This window comes from Cydia strobilella, chromosome 21 (assembly GCF_947568885.1).
Source record: "Cydia strobilella chromosome 21, ilCydStro3.1, whole genome shotgun sequence".
Lineage (NCBI taxonomy): Eukaryota > Metazoa > Arthropoda > Insecta > Lepidoptera > Tortricidae > Cydia > Cydia strobilella.
Window position 1 is genome coordinate 6,137,774 of NC_086061.1, and position 20,984 is coordinate 6,158,757.

General features: G+C 39.3%; 3 protein-coding genes across 3 annotated transcripts; 2 read left to right on the top strand and 1 right to left on the bottom strand.

The window, feature by feature from the left end:
- Positions 1-1,037: 1,037 nt before the first annotated feature.
- LOC134751259 (uncharacterized) lies at positions 1,038-4,737 on the top strand. The gene is made up of 6 exons (XM_063686642.1): positions 1,038-1,199; positions 1,813-2,064; positions 2,561-2,752; positions 3,287-3,451; positions 4,004-4,143; positions 4,351-4,737. The coding sequence occupies exons 1-6, from the start codon at positions 1,038-1,040 to the stop codon at positions 4,475-4,477; spliced, it is 1,038 nt and encodes a 345-aa protein (XP_063542712.1). The 3' UTR covers positions 4,478-4,737.
- LOC134751039 (uncharacterized) lies at positions 4,683-20,340 on the top strand. The gene is made up of 15 exons (XM_063686374.1): positions 4,683-4,819; positions 9,663-9,863; positions 10,081-10,255; positions 10,787-10,906; positions 11,932-12,080; positions 12,612-12,702; positions 12,845-13,008; positions 14,305-14,450; positions 14,719-14,807; positions 14,931-15,009; positions 15,394-15,589; positions 16,088-16,896; positions 18,059-18,155; positions 18,752-18,851; positions 19,519-20,340. The coding sequence occupies exons 2-15, from the start codon at positions 9,690-9,692 to the stop codon at positions 19,653-19,655; spliced, it is 2,526 nt and encodes an 841-aa protein (XP_063542444.1). The 5' UTR covers positions 4,683-4,819; positions 9,663-9,689; the 3' UTR covers positions 19,656-20,340.
- On the bottom strand, positions 6,713-9,343 carry LOC134750918 (protein SREK1IP1-like). The gene is made up of 3 exons (XM_063686170.1): positions 9,142-9,343; positions 8,383-8,558; positions 6,713-7,122 (listed from the first exon to the last, which is right to left on the bottom strand). The coding sequence occupies exons 1-3, from the start codon at positions 9,250-9,252 to the stop codon at positions 6,972-6,974; spliced, it is 438 nt and encodes a 145-aa protein (XP_063542240.1). The 5' UTR covers positions 9,253-9,343; the 3' UTR covers positions 6,713-6,971.
- Positions 20,341-20,984: the final 644 nt, after the last annotated feature.

Genomic DNA, 20,984 nt, shown 5'->3' on the forward strand with positions numbered 1-20,984 from the left:
AGCCAGATTCGGACTCGCAACTGCAGACAGACATTAGACACCTGCCAGGCGACCGCCGCTCTACCAACCGCGTGCAAACTAGAGTTTATCTAAGCTTTCCGAGTACTCTGCACAGATTTTGACATTGTCATTTAAAAGTCTGTGCAGAATTAGCTTTTGTGGTACAGTTTCATGCTGGGCTCACCAATGGCGATGTGTACAAATGTGTCGCGTTACAAGCGCGCGTGCCCGCCTCGCGCCGCGCCGGATTTCAGTAAACGGTCCGACATGCTTCTATGTAAGTTTAAATTTACTTTCCCCATTAGTGGTTATGTTAGTTAAAGAGTTTCATATCAGCAACGTACAATAGTATAGGTACCGTCAGCATCAAATAGATAGTAACTGTCAAAGTGGCTAAATATTATCGGAACACATCTTTATTTCTATGGTAACCAAGGTGTTATACCTATGGTTAAAGGTATGATATATTTGGCCACTTTGGATTTGTTGTAATGGATTGCAAGATAGGCAACTTACCGTAGTTGGCATGTTTTCTATACTTAGTTTCAAAGCCGTTTAAATTTTCGAAAATGCACTGATAAAAAAAAACATGTGAGCTTTCAAAAGTCGTATTAGTGGAATGTGTGAGTTAGGTGTAGATTTATCATAAATCATAACATAGGTACCTACCCGAATAAACAGTAAAATAGAATAGGACCAAGCTAACTCTGCGTGGCATTTGCAATGACAAAGTGTGGTCATGTCATTATTAATGACCAGACCAGACCCTGGAGCACATCATCCAGCGGTGCCCACTCCGCGCATACTCGGCTAAACAGGATGATCTAACTAGAATGGACGCCCGATGCTGTGCAGTGGTTGCAAAAAAATACTATATAATTTTGCCTATGTGACTATATCGCCATACGATTATATAAATATTATTTATGTCAAATTTCTGTTCAAGTCGATGCAAAGCTAGCTTAGAGTTAGACCCTTAGATCAACTTAGACGGACAGTAGCCTATTGATTACTTACTAGATTTTTGTCTCTTAGATATGGCAATACTTATCGCCAAACTATGCTTCTGCGAGAGCGTGACATCAATCGAAATATTCGATCTGTTTGACGACAATGTCGAATTGGAGGTGCCGGCAGTTGATATCGGCAAAGACTTAGTCATGGCTCGCAGAGATGTTGAAGGAATCGAAAATGCTACGGTAAGTTATAAATGCTATACACTTTCAATGCCAAGACCCTTAAATTTTACATACAAGATATATACAGTGGTACTACGTAAACGAAATTAATAACTAGCTTAAATATAACATAGGCCCTTGAGGCATTAATTGTACCAAGGCTGATGGCGACATTTCCTCGCTGTATCGCAATGTTGATACGTTATGCGAGGAAGCCGCCAGCTCTTCGGTCATCAGTTACGTCAACCAGACGCTTCGCGATTTCTGCTGACAACTAGTGCGCGCTGGGACCCCATGGACCTAGAGTTTCAATATATACTTCTTAGTTATTAGGTCCTATGCTAACCACCGTTTAAATATTCGCCCGTATTGGCACGGCGCTGGTGGCCTAGCGGTAAGGTAAGAGCGTGCGATTTTTAATCCGGAGATCGCGGGTTCAAACCCCCGCTCGTTGTTAAAGTAAATATTGTATGCTTTTGTATTCATTAACCCTTACCTTACTCCTTTTTCTATAACTACCATTGTACCTAGCTTTAAGTGTTTAGTGAGTAAGTTCTTTTTTGTAACTGAGGTGGCGCTGTTTGTAGAAGGTCTTTACAATAAATGTCTTTTCTTTCTTTCTTTCTTTTTGCAGACATGTATGGGGAACGCTGTGTGTGTTGAAAGAGCCGTCCATACTGACCCTGCTGACCAACAGATTAATAACAATAACACTAAAAAAGCCTTTACAGTCACATCCGAAAATACAAATATTATGCCTAATAACAATGAAACAACAGATGACAGCATAACCCTCCTTCGGCAATCGGGTAATGGAGGAGAATACCAAAATGTGGCTAATAATTCTTCACTCACAACTCCAAACAGAACCACGGAGTTTATTGAGGTGATTAGTTTAATTAAAATAAATACCTACTTCATTTAAATATGTACCTATTTATAGTCCTAACCTAACTACTACTCCTACTCCTTTTTTTACAAAAACTTCTCTTATGTTTACTTGCTCTGAATATTGCTTTAGGCGTGAATTCTGTCCTAGGTCCTAATCCTAGCCCCATTACGCGCAAGTCGCGCAACACCCATCGATATATTGTTTACCGTATTTTTGCGCAATAAATACCAACTTCTACGTTTTCAATATTTGTATTTCCATCCGAGGCAAAGGGCAAAAGGACTGCTTTTTGCCCTTTGTAGGCACTGATGGCCTATCTTTTCTCTGATTTCCATACAAAAAAAATAGTTGCCATATCTATATGACAATATCTGAACTTATTCCGTGACCATTGAGATTCAGGTAGGTAGTGAATTTCTGATAAATTGACTCGAGCATGGTGCGCCTTAGAGCTGTATTAGAGATATAATCCGCAGTATTTTCCTTTCAGAGCGTCACACTACCATCCTACACAATCCCGCCCATTCCCTTCTCATGCCCTGAAGAAGAGACTCCAGCCAATATTGGGCCCTACGAAGTGCCTACACAAAGAGACGTGGTACTACATATACGGAACCATCTCTTAGCTATGTACCGTGGCTTCCATGCTAAGGCTATATATTTTCTTAAGGATGTGAAAGAGGTAAGGTCTTAAAAATAGATAGGATGAAGTATATAAGTAGGTGCTTAAGGCTGTCTTTTCACAGAGGCGGAGATGAGAGGAGAGGAGACTTGATTTCCACACGTCTCCTCTCATCTCCGCTTATCTCCTCAGTAGAAAGGCAGTGTTATTATCAACTGGGTACGTTTCAAATTATCTACTAGGTATTAGAGAGTGTGTGTGTGTATATATATCCATGAACCTCCTTAGAAATATTGTGTGGGCGCCATACATATAAATATCGAGGGTTCTTTAGTTAGGAAGTCCTCTAGTCTATAATGTTGTAGGTATGACGTAGAAGAGGCTCTCAACATCATGGTAGTACACCCATATATGACCTTAACTCATAACTCCTTGAGACCTTAAATTGGTCTCGAGTTGACACAGTAGGTTGAATACAGGGTCACATTATATAAAAAAATACTATTACTCTCTTACCTCACTTCTTACACAACACAGAATGACGCGCATACGGCTTCTATCAGAGCTAGACAAAATACAAATGATTGTTCATAGGCAACACAAGCATCCTGGTCGCGCAAGATGCTCTGCCGCGGTCCCACCGAGCTGATGCATTACCAGCGTTGCGTACGCTGGGTCGGAGATCTGAGCGTGCTCACCACCAAAAGCCTGGTCACCGCTTTGGAGACCGCACGGCATCACATCAGCACCCTCATGCAGGTATTTACACCCCGGGGGTTTTCAAATATGTTCAACTATGACTGTCTGCATCTCGTATTTATTAGGTATATATATAGTGTAGATAAATAGCTGCCTTTTCATTTATTGTTCAATCGTCAGATCGTCACAAGAGTATGCTTTTGGAACCGTAACTATTTTCAAATGTATGTTAGATGAAATCTCATTCCGACTGGTAACTTTAGCCCTCTCGACATCAGTAACTAAGTAGGTTTTTGTATGATTTAGGAGGCAAACTAAGTAGTAGAATATTTACCTGATAGTAAGCGACTACGCGAATGGTTATAAGTGCGTTGCCGATATTTAAGAAGGGAGTACCTGTACCTACGAGTATACCCTGGCAAGCCACCAATTTAGGCGCGAAAGGATCTATCTTCGATACAAATATTGATTTTCGCGCCTTTTTCTACTGACAAAGTTGTTCAATGTGCTTCTCGTAAAACAACAAGTACCTATATGCCTACATGTAAAGTACTAAAACAATTCTTAACCGCTTATTCTCGTATAATGAAATGTCTAACATAATTTTCACAGGGGCAAATCTGCAATATTTCGGCCCTGAGCATCGACCCGATCCACCTGATTAGGATTCTAGCCGCGGAGAAGGTCTCCCTGGAATTTGCGTTGCCTGACTTTCTCAGGCAACTCGACGCTTGCACAAGGCATTGTCCGGGGTACGTTCAGCCATTTTAAAAATATCTGAGTTGAAGGTGAAATTCTAAATTAAAGCGTGACGAGAGCGTGACTAATACAATAAAAGTAAATTCCTGAAATACTTTCCAACAACACAATAATAATAATAAGATTAATAAGGTTGGGTCACAACACAGGCATTTTGTGTAGTATTGGTATTCATTAACAAAAATATTTTTTTTTTTCAGTACCCGATTGAAGCTTCCGCATGGATATCCAAGCAATGCGCATTTAACGGATAAAAACTTCGTTATTAGACATTATTTAACACAACAAAATTTTAATCAACAACTCCAGCAACAATATAACATTTAAATGCATTTAAAATGAACACGTCCGTTTTGAACGCACCTATAACTATGAATCGAGCTTTCACAGATAGTACGCATACCGCAAACTAGATGACGCCACTATGTATGAACTTTTGACGTGAACTTGACTGAAAGTTTTTAGAATAACTTGGAATAACTTAACCAAAATATTTAGCTAAGCTTTTAGCGGAATGTGCATAGTGTTTATCGTGGGAAGTGAACAAAAACTATAATTAAATTATAATACAATACATGAGAAGTGTTTATGCTTTGACCTATAGTTTACAAAAACCTTCCTTGTGAATAACATGATCCTAAGCTGCCAAAAGAATTTCGTTTTACCAAGGTAAGTGATCCGTGTTGATTTAACTTAGTTTTATTTTTTTTCCCCATATTTTGTTTAGATATTGATCTGGTATTAATAAAACAACATTTTTGTAAAGAAAACGTGTAGATAATGTTTGAAAGTAGATCAACTTTCTATTTTCGTTTGTAGTTATTTTGTAAACACGTTTGTAGTTATTTTGTATATCCCACTACTAATTTATACTTTAATAAACATACATAGTCGTGGTGCCTTGTTTACAACCACGAAAAGAGTTTGAACTGTCTCAATCATACAAAATATAAGAAATATTGACTGATCCTTCACCTACTAAATTTCACTAGTTGAAGTTAAAATGCCTTTCGAAAAGCTATTGATAAAGCTAATCATATTTGGTAGGAGTGGCGTAGCGTAAACCAATCTAGCCGTGGGCGAAAACCACATCTATGAGGCCCTTTTCAATGTGTTTTCGCAAGGTAATAAAAAGGTTGGCTTTACAGGCCTCCCTGAGTGTGAGACTGTGGGCGAAGGCCTCATTCGCCCATGCCTAGCTATGCCACTGTTTGGTAGATGTATTGTCCTAACTGCTAAAAGCCTTTTTCTGAGGATAGTGTATGACTGCTTCTCTATATAAATAGTGTGGTTATCCACTTTCCTCTAAAAGTAAAAAACATCCCCATTTTCTCAGTAGTTAAACCGGCTCAGTCTCAGTAGTTTTACTTTTAACATTTTACAGGTATTAAAAGATTTTATTGCTCTCAGACTTTATGAAATGAATTTCATTGCAGTGGATTGCCAATTTTAAGGAATATTGTAAATTTTTATATTATAGGCAATTTAGAGAAACTGTGAAAATTGCTTATTTAATATAGAATAGCCAACATACAGTCAGCAGCAGAAGTTGCTAAGCGGGCGAGGTATTCATAATGATCTTGACACAACTTCATTAGAATAAGAGTGTGTGTGTAGTGTTGTAAAACTTGTAAATTATGTGAAGGTTTGCTGTTTGCACATAGCAAGCAAGTTATGAGTGTATACAAAGGATCAGTCTAAAATCATGAATGTTATAAATAGAGGGCGGAGTACCGGTGGCAAATTTCACACTAAATGTATGGAGTCGCCTAAGTATTCTTATGATTAAATAAATAACGAATAAATGATTAATTTTGCATACTAATTTTTAGGAACTTATAGAAATTATCTTACGAGCATACAAATATAATGTAATATGTTGTTAATATCTATAATACATAATAATATGTTTTCTTATCAAAACATTATCATTAGGTACTAAATACTAGACTAAGAAGTTATACCTGCCAAACGATATATTATTTTCAAGACCAAGTCACCATTCATTGATATAATATTTTTTACCATATGCAACCTTTCTTTTCAAAAAGTTACTAATTTACAAATTTATAAGACATTTAGAAACTAATTATTTGACATTGTCAATTTAGACAGCTGCTTTACATCTATATTATCTGAATTATTATTGCGTCTGCTAAAAATATAAAACCGAAAAATATCAAGATGAATAAGCCATGTGAAGCAACAATTCTGCGGATAATTTCTATAAGTTCCTAAAAATTATTATGCAAAATTAATCATTTATTCGTTATTTATTTAATCATAAGAATACTTAGGCGACTCCATGCATTTAGTGTGAAATTTGCCACCGGTACTCCGCCCTCTAGTTATAAACCAGACCCATGAACAGTCCCAAGTGCCTTACACATGCAGGTTCACATATTTGCACATCAATGTCAATGTCAGGAATAATCAGGCATACAGGGTGGATTTTTTAAATGGGCACTGAGGGCAGCTGCCAGATCCCATACTGCTATGCCAAAATGATCCTAGGAGACCTTCCCTAACATTTTTAAAGTAAACACATACACAACTTAAATACAATTTATTTAATTATGACACAATTATCAATATACATACTTAAATCTTAAAATACAAAATATGAAATTCAGCCTTCAATTACAATGAACTATTACAAATCTGTGACACTAGTAAAAAGGGGTACAAAGTGCCATATAATTCCATCGTCATAATCCTTTTTTGAATTACTCAACATTCTTAAGCATTTAGTACCACCCAAATACACTTTACCTGTTTACATTCATCATAATTTTATCATACTACACATTAAAAAGTAATATCATTTCCTACTCTTCTTCTTTTCTTTATGAGACTTCTTAGATTTGCTCTTTTTGGATTTCTTCTTTTTCTTCTTCCTCTTTTCTTCTTCCGAGTCACTGCTCTCTGAATCTGATGATGATGAACTACTTGATGGTGATGAACTTGATGATCTAAAATAAATAATAAAAGTTAATGGCATCTGTATTTAACTATATAGCAGGGATCCTAATTTTTGCACCTCCGAGACTTTCGCGTGGCCCACCATTGGGCACCATTTGGTGGTGTCTGGTTGCTGATAATCCCAAGAACTGGTTGGCCGGATTGGAACGCCTCGCGGACCGGATTTGGCCCACGGGACGGGGTTTGGAGACACCTGCTCTATAGAAACAATTACTCATTGAGGACCCCTGCTCTATAGGAACAATTACTCATTGAGGACCCCTGCTCTATAGGAACAATTACTCATTGAGGACCCCTACTCTATAGGAACGATTACTCTTTGAGGACCCCTGCTGTATAGGAACAATTACTCATTGAGGACCCCTGCTCTATAGGAACAATGACTCATTGAGGACCCCTGCTCTATAGGAACAATGACTCATTGAGGACCCCTACTCTATAGGAACAATTACTCTTTGAGGACCCCTGCTCTATAGGAACAATTACTCATTGAGGACCCCTGCTTTATAGGAAGATTACTCACTTAGACCAGTGGCGTAGCATGAACTAATCTAGCCGAGGGTGAAGTCGCATCTGCGAGGCCCTTTTCTTTCAATGTGTATTCCCAAGATAATAAAAAGGGTTGGCAAGAGCCCACTTCGCCCACGCCTAGCTACGCCACTGATTGAAACAATTACTGACGTCCAGAGAGCGAAACTTTGGTGCCGATGACAGACGTATGACGTTAAGTCGCATATAGGATGTTTATTTATCAAAATGCTTGGTAATTTACACAAAAATAAGTAAACAGAAATTGGTTGTCATTTCCAACAATCTTGTTTTTAACATGACAAAGACAGTTAGTTATGTTTTTATACGTGGCCAGTACGTATAAAAACTCTCAACTCAAGGTTCAATATCAGTAAACTAAAGAGGCTAATAAGTTGTTATTTGATTAAGTATCTAGATAACAACACACTGTATTTAGGTTGATGTCATATGTCTGTCATCGGCACCAAAGTTTCGCTCTCTGCTGGCGTCTCATTAAGTTTGAGTCATGTAGTTTACAAATTTCTGTAGTATGTAGTTACTATGGCAGAAAGTGGCTTATAGGAAAAGATTTTGATGATGTGACAAGTCTACTATATGAAATATCTATATACAGCTATATAATTAAATGTTACTAATATGTCTTCTTTTTAGAGATCTGCCCTGGCTTTTGAGAAAGGATATGAACAAGATACGAATATTTTCAAGATACAAATACTTACCTAGATTTCTTCTTTTTACTTTTTTTGCTCTTTTTCTCCCGAGCTCTCTTTAGCTTCTCCTCCAGTTTCTTACGTAACTCTGTCTCGCGGAGGCTCTGCAACGGAGTGGCATAGTCCTGCTCACTGTCGCTACTTGTGCTGCTGACATCTAGGACTATCTCTTTGTTTGGGTCTACCTGTAAATCAAATAATGATTTTCAATAATACATATTATTTAAAAAAGGGTATTTAGCATGTATATTTGTTTGAGTGAATCATTGATTGAACAGTGGTTTGTCTAATGAGCCTTGCGCCAGTAAAAAGTAGGCTTGGTTACGAGTTATACTAATACCAGCAAGGATGTTCATTATGTTTGGTTCCAGTGAAACATAGGTTTCTCTTAAATTTGTATAGAAAAGTTGAAGGGTTGCTATGAATGGGTCAAAGGACTATTACTAAGATAAGTAAAAAGTTGATAAGACAATTCCTCATTCTTCAAAATCAATTCCTTCTGACTTTTGCATTAATCATGCAAAGGAAACAAAGTTGATGATTAAACTTAACAGTTTTCTACTTGAGTGCTGTACAAATACAACATTATGTAGACATTTCTGGAGAATGTTCCTAATGCTTTTATTAAAATAAAATATTTGTTGTTACTACTTCTTTTATAAATACCGCATAGAAATCTATCTATTACTAAGGCACCAAAAACAGATCAGTAACGTATAAATATGACCATGACCACTAGAAAACTAAGCTTAAATAACGAACACTTACTTTAATAAAGTTTCTACACTGAAAAGTTAAGTGGCCAGCATAGCCACACTTTTTACACGCCGCCCTCGATGAGTCTTTGCCGATTTTACCAAAATCTGGGTAATTCGACATTGTTTAATACAACAAACAGTCGAGAAATAGTAAAAAATAAGCCCAATTTTACAACCAAACCAGTTAACCTAAACTCTAATAAAGTCTAATGTCAACGTCAAAAGTCGAAAATAAAAACGTCAACGTTTGGTTTACGTTTCGTTCGATGCTTTTAGTGTCGTTTAGTTTTTGGGAAAAATTAAGTGTTTTTTTGTTACAGTATAATTTATTCAAATTTTATTGCGTAGTGCATTTATTCTCCTCAATAAATTTTCCTTTTTACTTCTACGTTAAAATATCATGGACTCATGGTATTGATTTTACGCTTTCTGGTTAGCGATAACAAAACGCATAAACGTAGCGTTCCGTTCTACGCATTCTCCATTCACGTTTATTAACAAACAAAAATTAAAACGGCTTTTATATTACAGATAGCTAATCAAGAGAAATGTTACGAAATGGCGGAGTTCCTGCCTCTCTGCGACGTGCTGTTCAACGTGATCTCGCTAGCTGGTTACTTCTGCGACGTCGTGTTCGACGTTGTGATGAGCTACGCGCTGCTCGAACGCGGCTATAAGGCCACGTTCGCGGCCGCCATATCTATTGTCGTCACGTCGCTTCTTATAACGCAGGTGTGTGTACAATAAACCCGTGATAAACACACAGACCAAAGAATACAATACTCAACGGACTCTAGTTAGTTTAAAAAAAAAAGTTTGACAAACCGATTTGCGGCCAAGAAAACGGCGGTAAATTTTAAATATGTGGGTCTACGTGCGAATTTTGAACTTCGCGCCTATTTCTACTGACAAAATTGGTCTGCCAGACTATAATTATGTTTTTTTCCAGGTCCTATCACTACGCTGGTACCTGTCCGTGTGGGGCGCGGACGGGCGCACGCAACGCCCGTGGGTGGTGGCGGCGCTGCACTGCCTGCAGCTGGGCGTGCTGTGGCGGTACGCGCGTCTTCTTGCCCCCGTCGATACTAGTACACCGCGCGTTAAACACCAAGTGCGGGATCTGTGTAAGTGCTGCTTTGTTGGACTACGTATAAGATCACCGCAGGCGTCCAGACCAGTAGCGTGTCATGGCAGGCGTGTCTCACTCCGAATATTCGTCGCGTCGCTACAAGTACCTGCGGCCGCCTCAATTTTGAGGTTTTGCCATAGTAATTGCCGCGCACCGCTACGGAACGGACGCGTGCTCGCGCTCGCGCCGCCTTGCGCGTAGTAGACGCGATTTGTTAGAGAGTGTATCTTCTTTACCTAGTACTATTATATATTCTGTGGTCACGGCATAAAGGCATCGTTCCCAAGTGACTTTACGCCCTGAGAGCGTATCAGGGGCCCTATGCAAGACGTATGGGTGTCTAAAATCAGAGGTCCTACCACAAATATTCGATCGTCCCTTCGTGTCTGTCGCTCTTGCGATAGATGCAAACAGACCAACGAACAATGAAGATATTCACAGCAGGCCCTCAGGGGGCGTCGAAGTGCCAAGTCGGTACCGAGATCAAGTTAGCTTAAACTGAATTGAACAAGTGTATTATGTGCAGGCATGCTTCGCTTGGTGCACGCGTTCTGCGAGGCGGCCCCGATGCTGCTGCTGCAGTTGCACGTGCTGCTGCGAGAGGAGCCCGAGCCTGAGCCGCTGGACTCTCCTGGGATTTCACCTGGTAATGGGAACAAATATTATTTTATGAAAAGTGGCTTTAAATTCATCATTTCGGTGTTATATATATACTACCGCCTACTCTATTTATACATTACAAAGATAGATATAACTCCGTAATAGATGGATACAGTCTAAGGAAAAAAACGTGCCTCGAAAATCACGAAAATTTGATCCTCGATCAGAGGGCGCCACTAGTTTTAGCCTACACTCGTATAGAGGGCGTTGACGGTTTCGTTTGTTATTTATAATTTTAACGCATATCAGTGAAAGAACATGGGTCAAAATCATAAAAATAATTAATGCAAATAAAAAATTTTATTTATCCATATTTAAATACATTTTGTCAGATGGCAGTGAATTTACTGGGGTTACAAAATTTACTATGACAGTACCGCTCTAGTATAAATTACTCTATGATACATTATTTTTAACGTAGGATACTCTATGACACTTCCAACTGTACGGAAATATACAACGATTAAAGCAACTACAATATTTTTTATGCTACCTACTATTAAGTGAACTATATTCAGACGATCTTCACATTGGGTGCGGATCCGCACGCCGCTCCGGTGTGTGAGCGAGACATCGCTATAAATGTTACACCTTGTTTTATATGCATTTGTTTGAATCATAGAGTAACTTATACTAGAGCGGTACTGTCATAGTAAATTTTGTAACCCCAGTAAATTCACTGCCATCTGTCGACACACTTTAAAACTAAAAATAAGTATTTTTTAAAAATACGATAAAATGTATTTAAATATAGATAAATGATTTTTTATTTGCATTAATTATTTTTATATGATTTTGACCCATGTTCTATCACTGGTATGCGTTAAAATTATAAATAACAAACGAAACAGTCAACGCCCTCTATACGAGTGTAGGCCAAAACTAGTGGCGCCATCTGATCGAGAATCAAATTTTCGTGATTTTCGAGGCACGTCTTTTCCTTAGACTGTATCCATCTATTACGGAGTTATATCTATCTTTGGTTTTAATTAACAAATATGTTTTGTATAGCCGGCAATGCAGCATTCGCGGAGCTGAACGTGATATCGGCGTCTCTCTCTCTCTTCTCCGTGTGCTGGGCGCTGGCTAGCTTTAGCAAAAACGTACGCCTGCGAAACGTGCACCGACTGGTGTTAACCTGGCTCGGTGTTATTGTTCAGGTACGATTCTCTCCGTCACTTATTTTTCTTACTGTCCCTCAATTCTTGCTTTCTCTCTTTCACTTGCTTCGATTCCTATCTACATCTTTTTCTAAATATTTTTTTATATAGCTTGGGTACGATCAAAGAATAAAGTAAGTATAATAGGGGTCACGCACACAACATGTCACATAATGAAGGCGGAATATTGAAATTTCTGTTTATTTTTCGCACCGATATAACAAGCTCAACAGTCAACAAAGTTTCATCAAGCTTAAAATGTCGTGCACTGAAATCACATCCACTCGCCTTTTTTGCAATTGATACTCAATGTAGCTGTACATATATGTGTAATCATTTACCTCAATTTTACTGACTTTTCCTTCCCTCATAGATTTAGTAAAATTTAAAACAATCGGGCCACGCAAATTCTTCATGCCAAGTGCTACGTCAAGTATAGAGCTTATAGGGATATGTTTGCATTATGGCCAAGTTTGTGCAAAGTTAGCGTGGTCAGAGTCTAATAACGAATGTGTTGTCTTGTTTGCTCAGTTTCTTTGGCGGTTGGGGACGATCTCAGCGCGTATATGCGCGCTCACCGCGTACGCTCTAGTCTACGAATACTGGGTCTTCTTAGTTATAGGTAAGATTATAACCTGCTAACACTAGATAGTGTATCAGCTGTGTGTGTGTGTGTGTGTGTGTGTGTGTGTGTGTATTCGTACTAACAAACCTACAGTGAATAACACTGCTAACAGTAAAGTAAACCTGTTTACCTGCTTCAGGTCTCCACTGGGTCTCAATGTTCCTGTGGCTCATCTCGCCCAAGAACGTGTTCGACGGCGAGCGCGTCGGTCGCGGGCGGAAAGCGTTATTAGCGGCACTAATAGCTGCCGTTTACGTGCTAGCTTATGTAAATCTGCAAGAGCACAGGCATAAGCAGAAGATGGTAAGTTATTTCATATATTGTGAACGTCGGAAATATGTATTTGCCCCATATATGAATGCCATAGTGGCATAGGAAATCTACATAACCACTGTGACCCTCGCACCGCCTATTGTCACCATTTGTATGCGGGGGTGCTAAAATCGCTAATCGACCAATTACTGTTTCCACAATAATTTGTCTGTACCATAGACCTAGCATTACATAGATGCGGCCTACCGCGTGCGCCCGTAAGGGATATACATAGATGACGTCATAAACGTGGGGATACCATATCGGTAAAAATTACCCCAATATTTGATATCACGTTGGGGCGATTACCCTGGAGGCAAAGTTTGACGGTATTAAAATTGTTGAATAAAATGTCAATGGGCCGTTCTTTTTAGGCGTATGAACAATGAAATACCTCCTATAATTCGCGCAGGTGGTACAAAACTAAACATGTTTAGTAAATAAAATGTATTATGGGTTTTAATTTAAAGAAATCACAAATCGCAATCACACCAATTAATGTACACCACATTTAATCTTCACAACATTTGTTTATTTTATTTTTTGGAATTAGAAATACGAAAAAACTTCGAGGTCAAAATTACCCATAAAATTATGATATTTTCATCTGGTATCCCTAACCGTATTGTTATGCAGCTAAATTAAGAAGAAGTTTAAAAACGGCTGACCTCAGACTCGTCTGAGTAGGTGACATATTACCACAAACAACCTACGTAATTTGGGCGGATAATTTTACAAATAATGTTTTGTTAATTTGCGTAAATAATTGTGATATTTTTATTGAAATCGTTTGATTCTACATTGCTTTGAGTGTAACGTAATTTTACGATGTTATTCTCACATATTGCGTTAAGAGGAAGGTGTAAAATACCGTACTTACGTGTGAAAGGTTATGTTCTCATATTTTTGCTCAGAGCGGCTATTACAGCCGATTACAGAACAATTCACCATTATTTTATCAATTCAAAACGCTAACCATCACTATGCTTTATAAGAGAAAGCACAATTTCATAGAAAACAACAATAATTAAACAAGCAACGAACAAGCATGACATGTCACGTACTTATTTGTTTGCCACAATTTCGGTTGTGGCAGCGGTGGAAAAGTGAAACTATGACAAAGACAAAAAGTAATGTATTGCTCTCTGTCACTACTACTGAAAGATACATAAGACTATCCCGTTCGGTCATTTCGCCCCACCCCTCATGACCGATCCATGTTATACTAGATTCATGGTCTGTACACATAAATGCTACATCTCTACAATAAATGTACTATTGTTGTAGGTGGCGTTCTACATCGTCATGTTCGTAGAGAACGCTCTGCTGCTGGTGGCGTGGTGGTGGGCGGCGCCGCGGGCTAATATGTCCGTGGTGGGGTTTTCCGCCGCCGCTTATGTCTCCGGCCTGGCCTGCATGTTGCTCTACTACAGGTCTTTTATACTAATAATACTTCATTTATAATACTGCAGAATTTATTGGTTCCTCTAGAGAAACTACCTAAAATCGAGAGCTGAGTTTGCTGAAAGGAAACATTAGATAAAGTCAAGAATTAAAATAAAATAAAATTGAAAAAGTGTTACAACTAGTATATAACTATATATGTAGTGAAAAGATAATTATTTCCAAAGTGTGTGAAAGCAGTTATTCTACTTAGGAAAATAAAATACTGTTTCTATTCGGCAAATTTTGATGTTCCAGATATTTCCACGTGCGAAGATTGGGTTACATGTTAGGAGAAAATCAACAGGGCACGAATAGCACAAATGCATCGTCACAAAACAAAAACGGTAATACTTTAACATCAGTAATATGTATACACCATATCGTCATAATTTCTTATTCTTTTATTTTACATGTCAGTTTTTCTGACCGTAAGCTTTACATAAGTATATTTTTTTTCTATTTTCTAGGGAAACAGGCCAACAATGCTGATAATCCTGTTATTCCAGGCGTGTTCAACTGTCGCTTTACAAATCCAGTCAATAGCAGGTACTTTTCATTTAAATTATTGCATTTTCTTTATCAAAACTAATTATTTTTAATCGAAAGCTGCTGGCAACTTATGATTCCTGCCTCAAACGGATACGTTTGAGAGACAAAGAAAATTGAAAACCGGCCAAGTGCGAGTCGGAGTCGCGCAGCAAGGGATCCGTACTTTTTAGTATTTGTTGTTATAGCGGCAACAGAAATACATCATCTGCGAAAATGTCAACTGTCTAGCTATCACGGTTTATGTAATACAGCCTGGTGAGAGACAGACGGACAGCGGAGTCTTAGTAATAGGGTCCCGTTTTTACCCCATGGGTACGGAACCCTTAAAAACAAGACCTGAGAGAAAAATACGTTCAGGGAATGACACTGTTTGTGTTTTAGCGCGGCACTACGCAAGAAGAAGAAGCCGACATCGTTTGTCCCTCCGCCCGCGGGCCCCGCCGCCCCCGCCCCCGCCCCCGCCCCCTCCCCCGCGCCCGCCGTCGCCCTCGCGCCCGCCCCCGCGCCCGCCCCCGCCCCCGCCCCCGCGGCCCCTAACGCTGCGTTTTGGAGACGTCCGCTGCCGCATAACCACCATGTAAGTGCATGTTTGAATTACGCCTGATACTTTGGACTACATAATTCCCGTCTAATTAAATTGTATAATTTTTTCTTCAATACCGTTTTAATGTCAATTTGTTTGGCTGATTAGCTCTGAAATTGACAACGTTGGCGAGTCTTTGCGTATTGGCTGGAATGCGAAAAAAAAAGCGAAACACAAAAAAAACCTTGGCGGGTTCATGGTGAAACGGTTATTGGGAGGGTGAGAAAATTCTTAAATGTTCAATACCTAATTTATTTAAGGCTAGTCTGCAGAACTGAACTGCTCGATTTCGATATACGCGGAAGAATGAAGATTTTACGCTTTAGTTTGACAGGCTCTGAAATTAAAGCTTACTCAACCCTTTATAAGGCATAAGGATGTTAGAAATTATGCAAAATTGAACTCTATCACTTTAAAATAAACTTCAAAATCAGGTGGGAAATATATTCCTGAGAAATTAAAACTTTACCTTAACAATAATTCTTATTTTAGGGAGGCTCTTCAGAAAACGAAGGCTCGAGCGTCGGTTCCCGCGTCAACATCCAACAAAAACTACAGGAAAAGAAGCAAAAACAGCTCGCCGAGCTCCGAGTCATAGAAGAAGAGATCAAACAGGGCAAACTCGCCAAAACCACCCCCGTGGCCGCCGAGGAAATATACAGCAGCCTACAGAGACAACCCATACCTAGGGCCAAAACACACGCCGAACCAGCCTGGCCTAGTATAGAAATGACACATTCGTACCAAAACTATCCCGTCCCTCACACACACGCATGCAACATATACCCAACCTACACAGAAATCAAAAACTACAACCAACCCTTCCAAAACAACAACACAGATCTGAACGATCTCAAAATCCATAGACGTTACGATATCTATGAAAACCCTAACATTTCTAGACCTATCCATTCACCCAACTATCTAGCTTTGTCAGAGAATAGAAGCTACGAAACTAACCGGGCTAGCCCTAGAACTATAAATAATAGCCCTAGGAATTACATCACGGAAAACAATTACGAAGTCTCTTTAGATAAATCTAGGATACCTAATAACATATACAGCGACGCGCCCGAGTATTCCGGGTTTGAAAATCAGCCTTATAATAAGGATGAATACGTGTCAAATTTGCTTAATCAAAGTATAGACGCGAGATACGAGTGCTATGGACAGAACTGTGACCGGTTTCCGTATATGAAGAAGGAGGAAGGGAGACGGAAGATGCAGCGGTGTCGGACGCCGGAGATCCTGCTCGCACCGCACTATCTGGAGGGGTGTTGCCATTGGGGCGCGCCTTATTCGTAAGTATTTTTAACACGCTTTTATTAGGTCGACCTGTATGTAACTAACTATGTAATGGAATCTAAGGTAGTTACATAAAAGGGTAATTTTCATGACGCTACGATCCTTGGAAGATACGTCATGAAAATTGACAATACAATAATATGGTACTGTCGAACTGATCTGATGATGGAGCCGGAAGATATGAACTGGAACTTCATAATGGAACATATCATAGCTGTGTTTGGATTTGTTAGAAAAGTTTTGTAATGAACTTTGACCACGATTAGGTTTCAAGGTCTTATGACGAAGCCGGAAGATAGGCACTGGCATTCCATGACGGAATGAAATGAAATGAAAATGAAAATTGTTTTATTTCCTTGTAAGCTTAGTCTACAAATTGCCATCAGTGGTTGGGACTTCCTTTTAGGTAAATGTACCTGTATCAGGATGCCCGGCTCTTCTATAAATATAACAGTCTTTTTTATTTAGGAAATATTGTTGGTATACATGATGATGATGTTATTTATAAACTACTTATAATTTTAACTTATAGTTTAGGTATTTATGGTATCAATTAATGTTCTAGCCTAATTAAATTAAAAAAAATAAAGCCTAATAAAAGTGTGTGTGTGTGTGTGTGTGTGTGTGTGTGTGTGTGTGTGTGTATGTGTGTGTGTGTGTGTGTGTGTGTGTGTGTGTGTGTGTGTGTGTGTGTGTGTGTGCGAGTGCACGCGTGTGTGGATTTGCGTATGTGTTCAGCCAATATATTTATGTATAGTTAATAATTTATGCGGTACAATAATGACTCTGTATCATCATAATAACGCAACCTAATTGTGTTTGGGGTTTTTAGAATCGTCTCGATAAGTATTAGTTGCCTGTGGAAAGAAAAGTACAGTCAGCGAAAAAAGCGTGTACCAAAAATGAAAATTTTGCCAAAAACATTTATAAGATTTTATTAATCTTCATCTGTTATTCATTTTTGATATTAAGCGGTTTTGCGGTCACTGTATTCTCGAGCCAAGCGTCAAACCGCAAAATGTATGAAGCTGTACAGCGCCATCTCGTTCACCTGTCAAATTCGAAGCACGAAATTGTCTTAGTCAATGCATCTTTGGTTGTATTATCGCTGTCACGTTGAATGTTGCGAGCCCTAATCGTCCTTTATTTCCCGTACAGGAACAGAAAGAAGGAAGAGGGCCCGGTGGCGGCCAGCAGCGGCGACGAGTCCGCCGCGCGGGACACTCCGCGAGCGCCCTCTGACATCGACAGCCAGGCGAGTACATGCAGATTAACTTCTAACTTGCCCTTTACACATCACCTATTCGGAAAAGAGCTTTTTCATTTCTCATGCTCTGAAAGAGGGCCATTGTTGTTCTAATAGGTGTGCAGAAAATGATACGTCTGCACTAGAGCATTTTACGTTCGAAGTACGATTTTTTTACGATAAGCAATTGAAATTTGAGTTTAAATGGATTTGTTACACAATTTCCATTCTGATAATGACTCTCCATTCCATAAATAACGATACTTATGCCTGAATTGTTAATTGAAAGTACCCTCAACAAATACTATAAAAATGTATACTTAGTCATGTTTTTAAAAAAACACATGCATTTTTCTTTCCTCGTATTCGAAATGAAAAGTAGAGTCTTTAACCCGGGTGAAAGGCATCATTTCAGCCCCAGACTATTGGCTAAAATACCTCGGCAGAAATGAGTGCATTTTATCCCTTGGTTAACAATCTACTATTTCTTCCCTGCTAAGACGGATCAAAGTGGCACTTTTCTGTTCGAGGGCACTATTTTTATTACCTTATTTTAGCTTTATTTTCAACCTGAGTCGTGTTTGAATGTTTTATTGTATATACAGATCTCTCTGCCGCGTTCATACACGCTACCTCGAGAGTTCCGCTACTGGCGCCGGCGGCCGCGGCTCCGCGACCACGTGCCCAGCAACAACAGTAGCGACGGTAAGCGAATATATCATCAAACTTTCTATTTCACTCCCTCATCCTCACTCATATAAAAAAAACCGGAATTACATGGATGATTCAGTTAGAAGGTCGAACCACTGTTCTACCTTAGGGATCGCCAGGGGGCGCCATAAAGCCTTCAGTATGAAGTGCGTATACTTAGAAAAATTCGAACGTTGCCGCCGTGGCCCGGTGGCCGAATGGCACAGGCACCTGCCGCGATATCAGTGGACGGTTCGATTCCAGCCTGGGACACTGGAGGCCTTGGTCACTTTTTCTTAGTATATGACATTTAATTCAGTTCGTATAGTACAGTCGCCATCAGATATATCAGAGCGATACAAATATCTGAACAAGACTCTATTGTCAAAGCGCTAGATTGCATGTTCAGATATTTTTGACTACCTCGGCCGCTCCGATATATCTGATGACGACTGTACAAGTTTTAACGAACTACGTTTTCCTAGTTGGATGAAATAAATTGCTAATAATGTCGTTTTAGTCGATCTGAATATTATAAAAGGACTATTTCACGGAAAGCAAGAATTGGTAGCCTAAAAAGAAAAAGAAGGGAATAGATGTAAGTCTTGCTGTGCATGTCTTTAAACTACGGAAACCTTCATAGAGCCTCGAGTATTACATATTTACAACTCTTTTTTCGCAGGTGACGTAGACAGCGGCGACAACGACAGCGACCGACGCTCAAACTGCTCAGCGCGACAACCGTACTGCGCGCCGCTAGCGCTCGACGACCATCGCCGGCGGCGGAAACCCATGCCCAAGCCGGAGACCAAGCTGTAGCGAGTCTTACAGCGACCGCTCCAAATACTCACAGTGCTACTGAGCGACTGTAGCGCTTGACGATAACAGGTTACGGAGACGATAGCGAGTCGTACAGCCGCTACAAGTACTCGGGTACCGCTACTACGTGACAATAGCGGTCGATGACCATTAGCTGCGGCGGTAACTCATGTCCAAGCCGAAGACTCCGGCTGCTCGGGCAGCGCTACTGTGTGATACCAGGGCTCAACGATAGGGCGATACGGAAACCCATGCCTGAGCCGGAGACAAAGCTACAGCGACCGCTCCAATTATTCAGGCACCACTACAGCGTGTCGCTAGCGCTCGACGACAGTCGCCGGCGACGGAAACACATGACCAGAGACCAAGTTGTAGCGAGTCATACAGTCGGTCCAACTACTCGGGTAGCGCTACTACGTGCTTCTAGCGCTCGACGAGCATACCTTACCGTCAGAAAACCATTGTTCCAGCTTTTCTGCGCAACCCTGACAATAATAATGCACTGTTATTGCTGGAACCTTTCTCAGTAACTGCAGTTGAATCTACTAATTTAGTAATCTGATCACCGAGATTATAATATAGCAAAAAAGACAAACTGCCAGGTTAATTTACTTGTGTGTCAATTCGATTTCCAAAATTTAGGAATGTATTGCATTGCGTTTGGATTACTGTCTGAGAGGAAATTCTGCAGAGATTTTGACAGCACACCAGTGCAGGTGTTATTTTATACGTCAAACTTGTATGAAATTATGACGTATAAATAACACTGGCACTGCGTGTGCTGTCAAAATCTCTGCAGGTTTTTCTTGACCTACTCTAAACATTGTTACATGAGTACTTTACACACGAATATATTACTTTACATACTTACAGTTACGAATTTTATAATATTACGATTAGAGATGATAAATACATTTTCACACTAGTTGTAAAATGTACTATACTAAAATTAATCACAATAACTCATTTTATACAAAAACTCGCACACGGTTGCAATGAATGAATTATTTAGATACATGTAAATTTTGAGTGAGAATATTTTTTTTTTCTGTTTACGACAGCCAACATGGCAATGATAGTTCCTTCCATTCAGCCAAATAATAAAAAAGTTTTTTTGGTGAAATATCGTATTATTAGCATTTTATTTATATAACAAAAATAAATATTTACTTTGTATCGTGTAATAATATTTTTGTAGGTAATAAATGTTTAATTGTGAAATAATAATAAAATTGAACATTGAGAACGTATGGATTACGGTCAATGATGTTGTCTATGCTGCTCAAAGATATACGTCACGGTTTGGCTCGCTTTTGATTGGTGTTTCAG

Bases quoted from the DNA above. Each gene is read 5' to 3' on its own strand.
- LOC134751259 (XM_063686642.1), top strand. From the start codon at position 1,038: ATGGCAATACTTATCGCCAAACTATGCTTCTGCGAGAGCGTGACATCA. The intron at 3,452-4,003 runs GTATTTACACCC...TAATTTTCACAG, and splicing joins ACATCAGCACCCTCATGCAG to GGGCAAATCTGCAATATTTC. The intron at 4,144-4,350 runs GTACGTTCAGCC...TTTTTTTTTCAG, and splicing joins TGCACAAGGCATTGTCCGGG to TACCCGATTGAAGCTTCCGC.
- LOC134750918 (XM_063686170.1), bottom strand. From the start codon at position 9,252: ATGTCGAATTACCCAGATTTTGGTAAAATCGGCAAAGACTCATCGAGG. The intron at 8,559-9,141 runs GTAAGTGTTCGT...TTTGATTTACAG, and splicing joins AGTGTAGAAACTTTATTAAA to GTAGACCCAAACAAAGAGAT. The intron at 7,123-8,382 runs GTAAGTATTTGT...TATTTATTTTAG, and splicing joins AGTAAAAAGAAGAAATCTAG to ATCATCAAGTTCATCACCAT.
- LOC134751039 (XM_063686374.1), top strand. From the start codon at position 9,690: ATGGCGGAGTTCCTGCCTCTCTGCGACGTGCTGTTCAACGTGATCTCG. The intron at 9,864-10,080 runs GTGTGTGTACAA...GTTTTTTTCCAG, and splicing joins CGTCGCTTCTTATAACGCAG to GTCCTATCACTACGCTGGTA. The intron at 14,808-14,930 runs GTAATACTTTAA...TCTATTTTCTAG, and splicing joins ATCGTCACAAAACAAAAACG to GGAAACAGGCCAACAATGCT.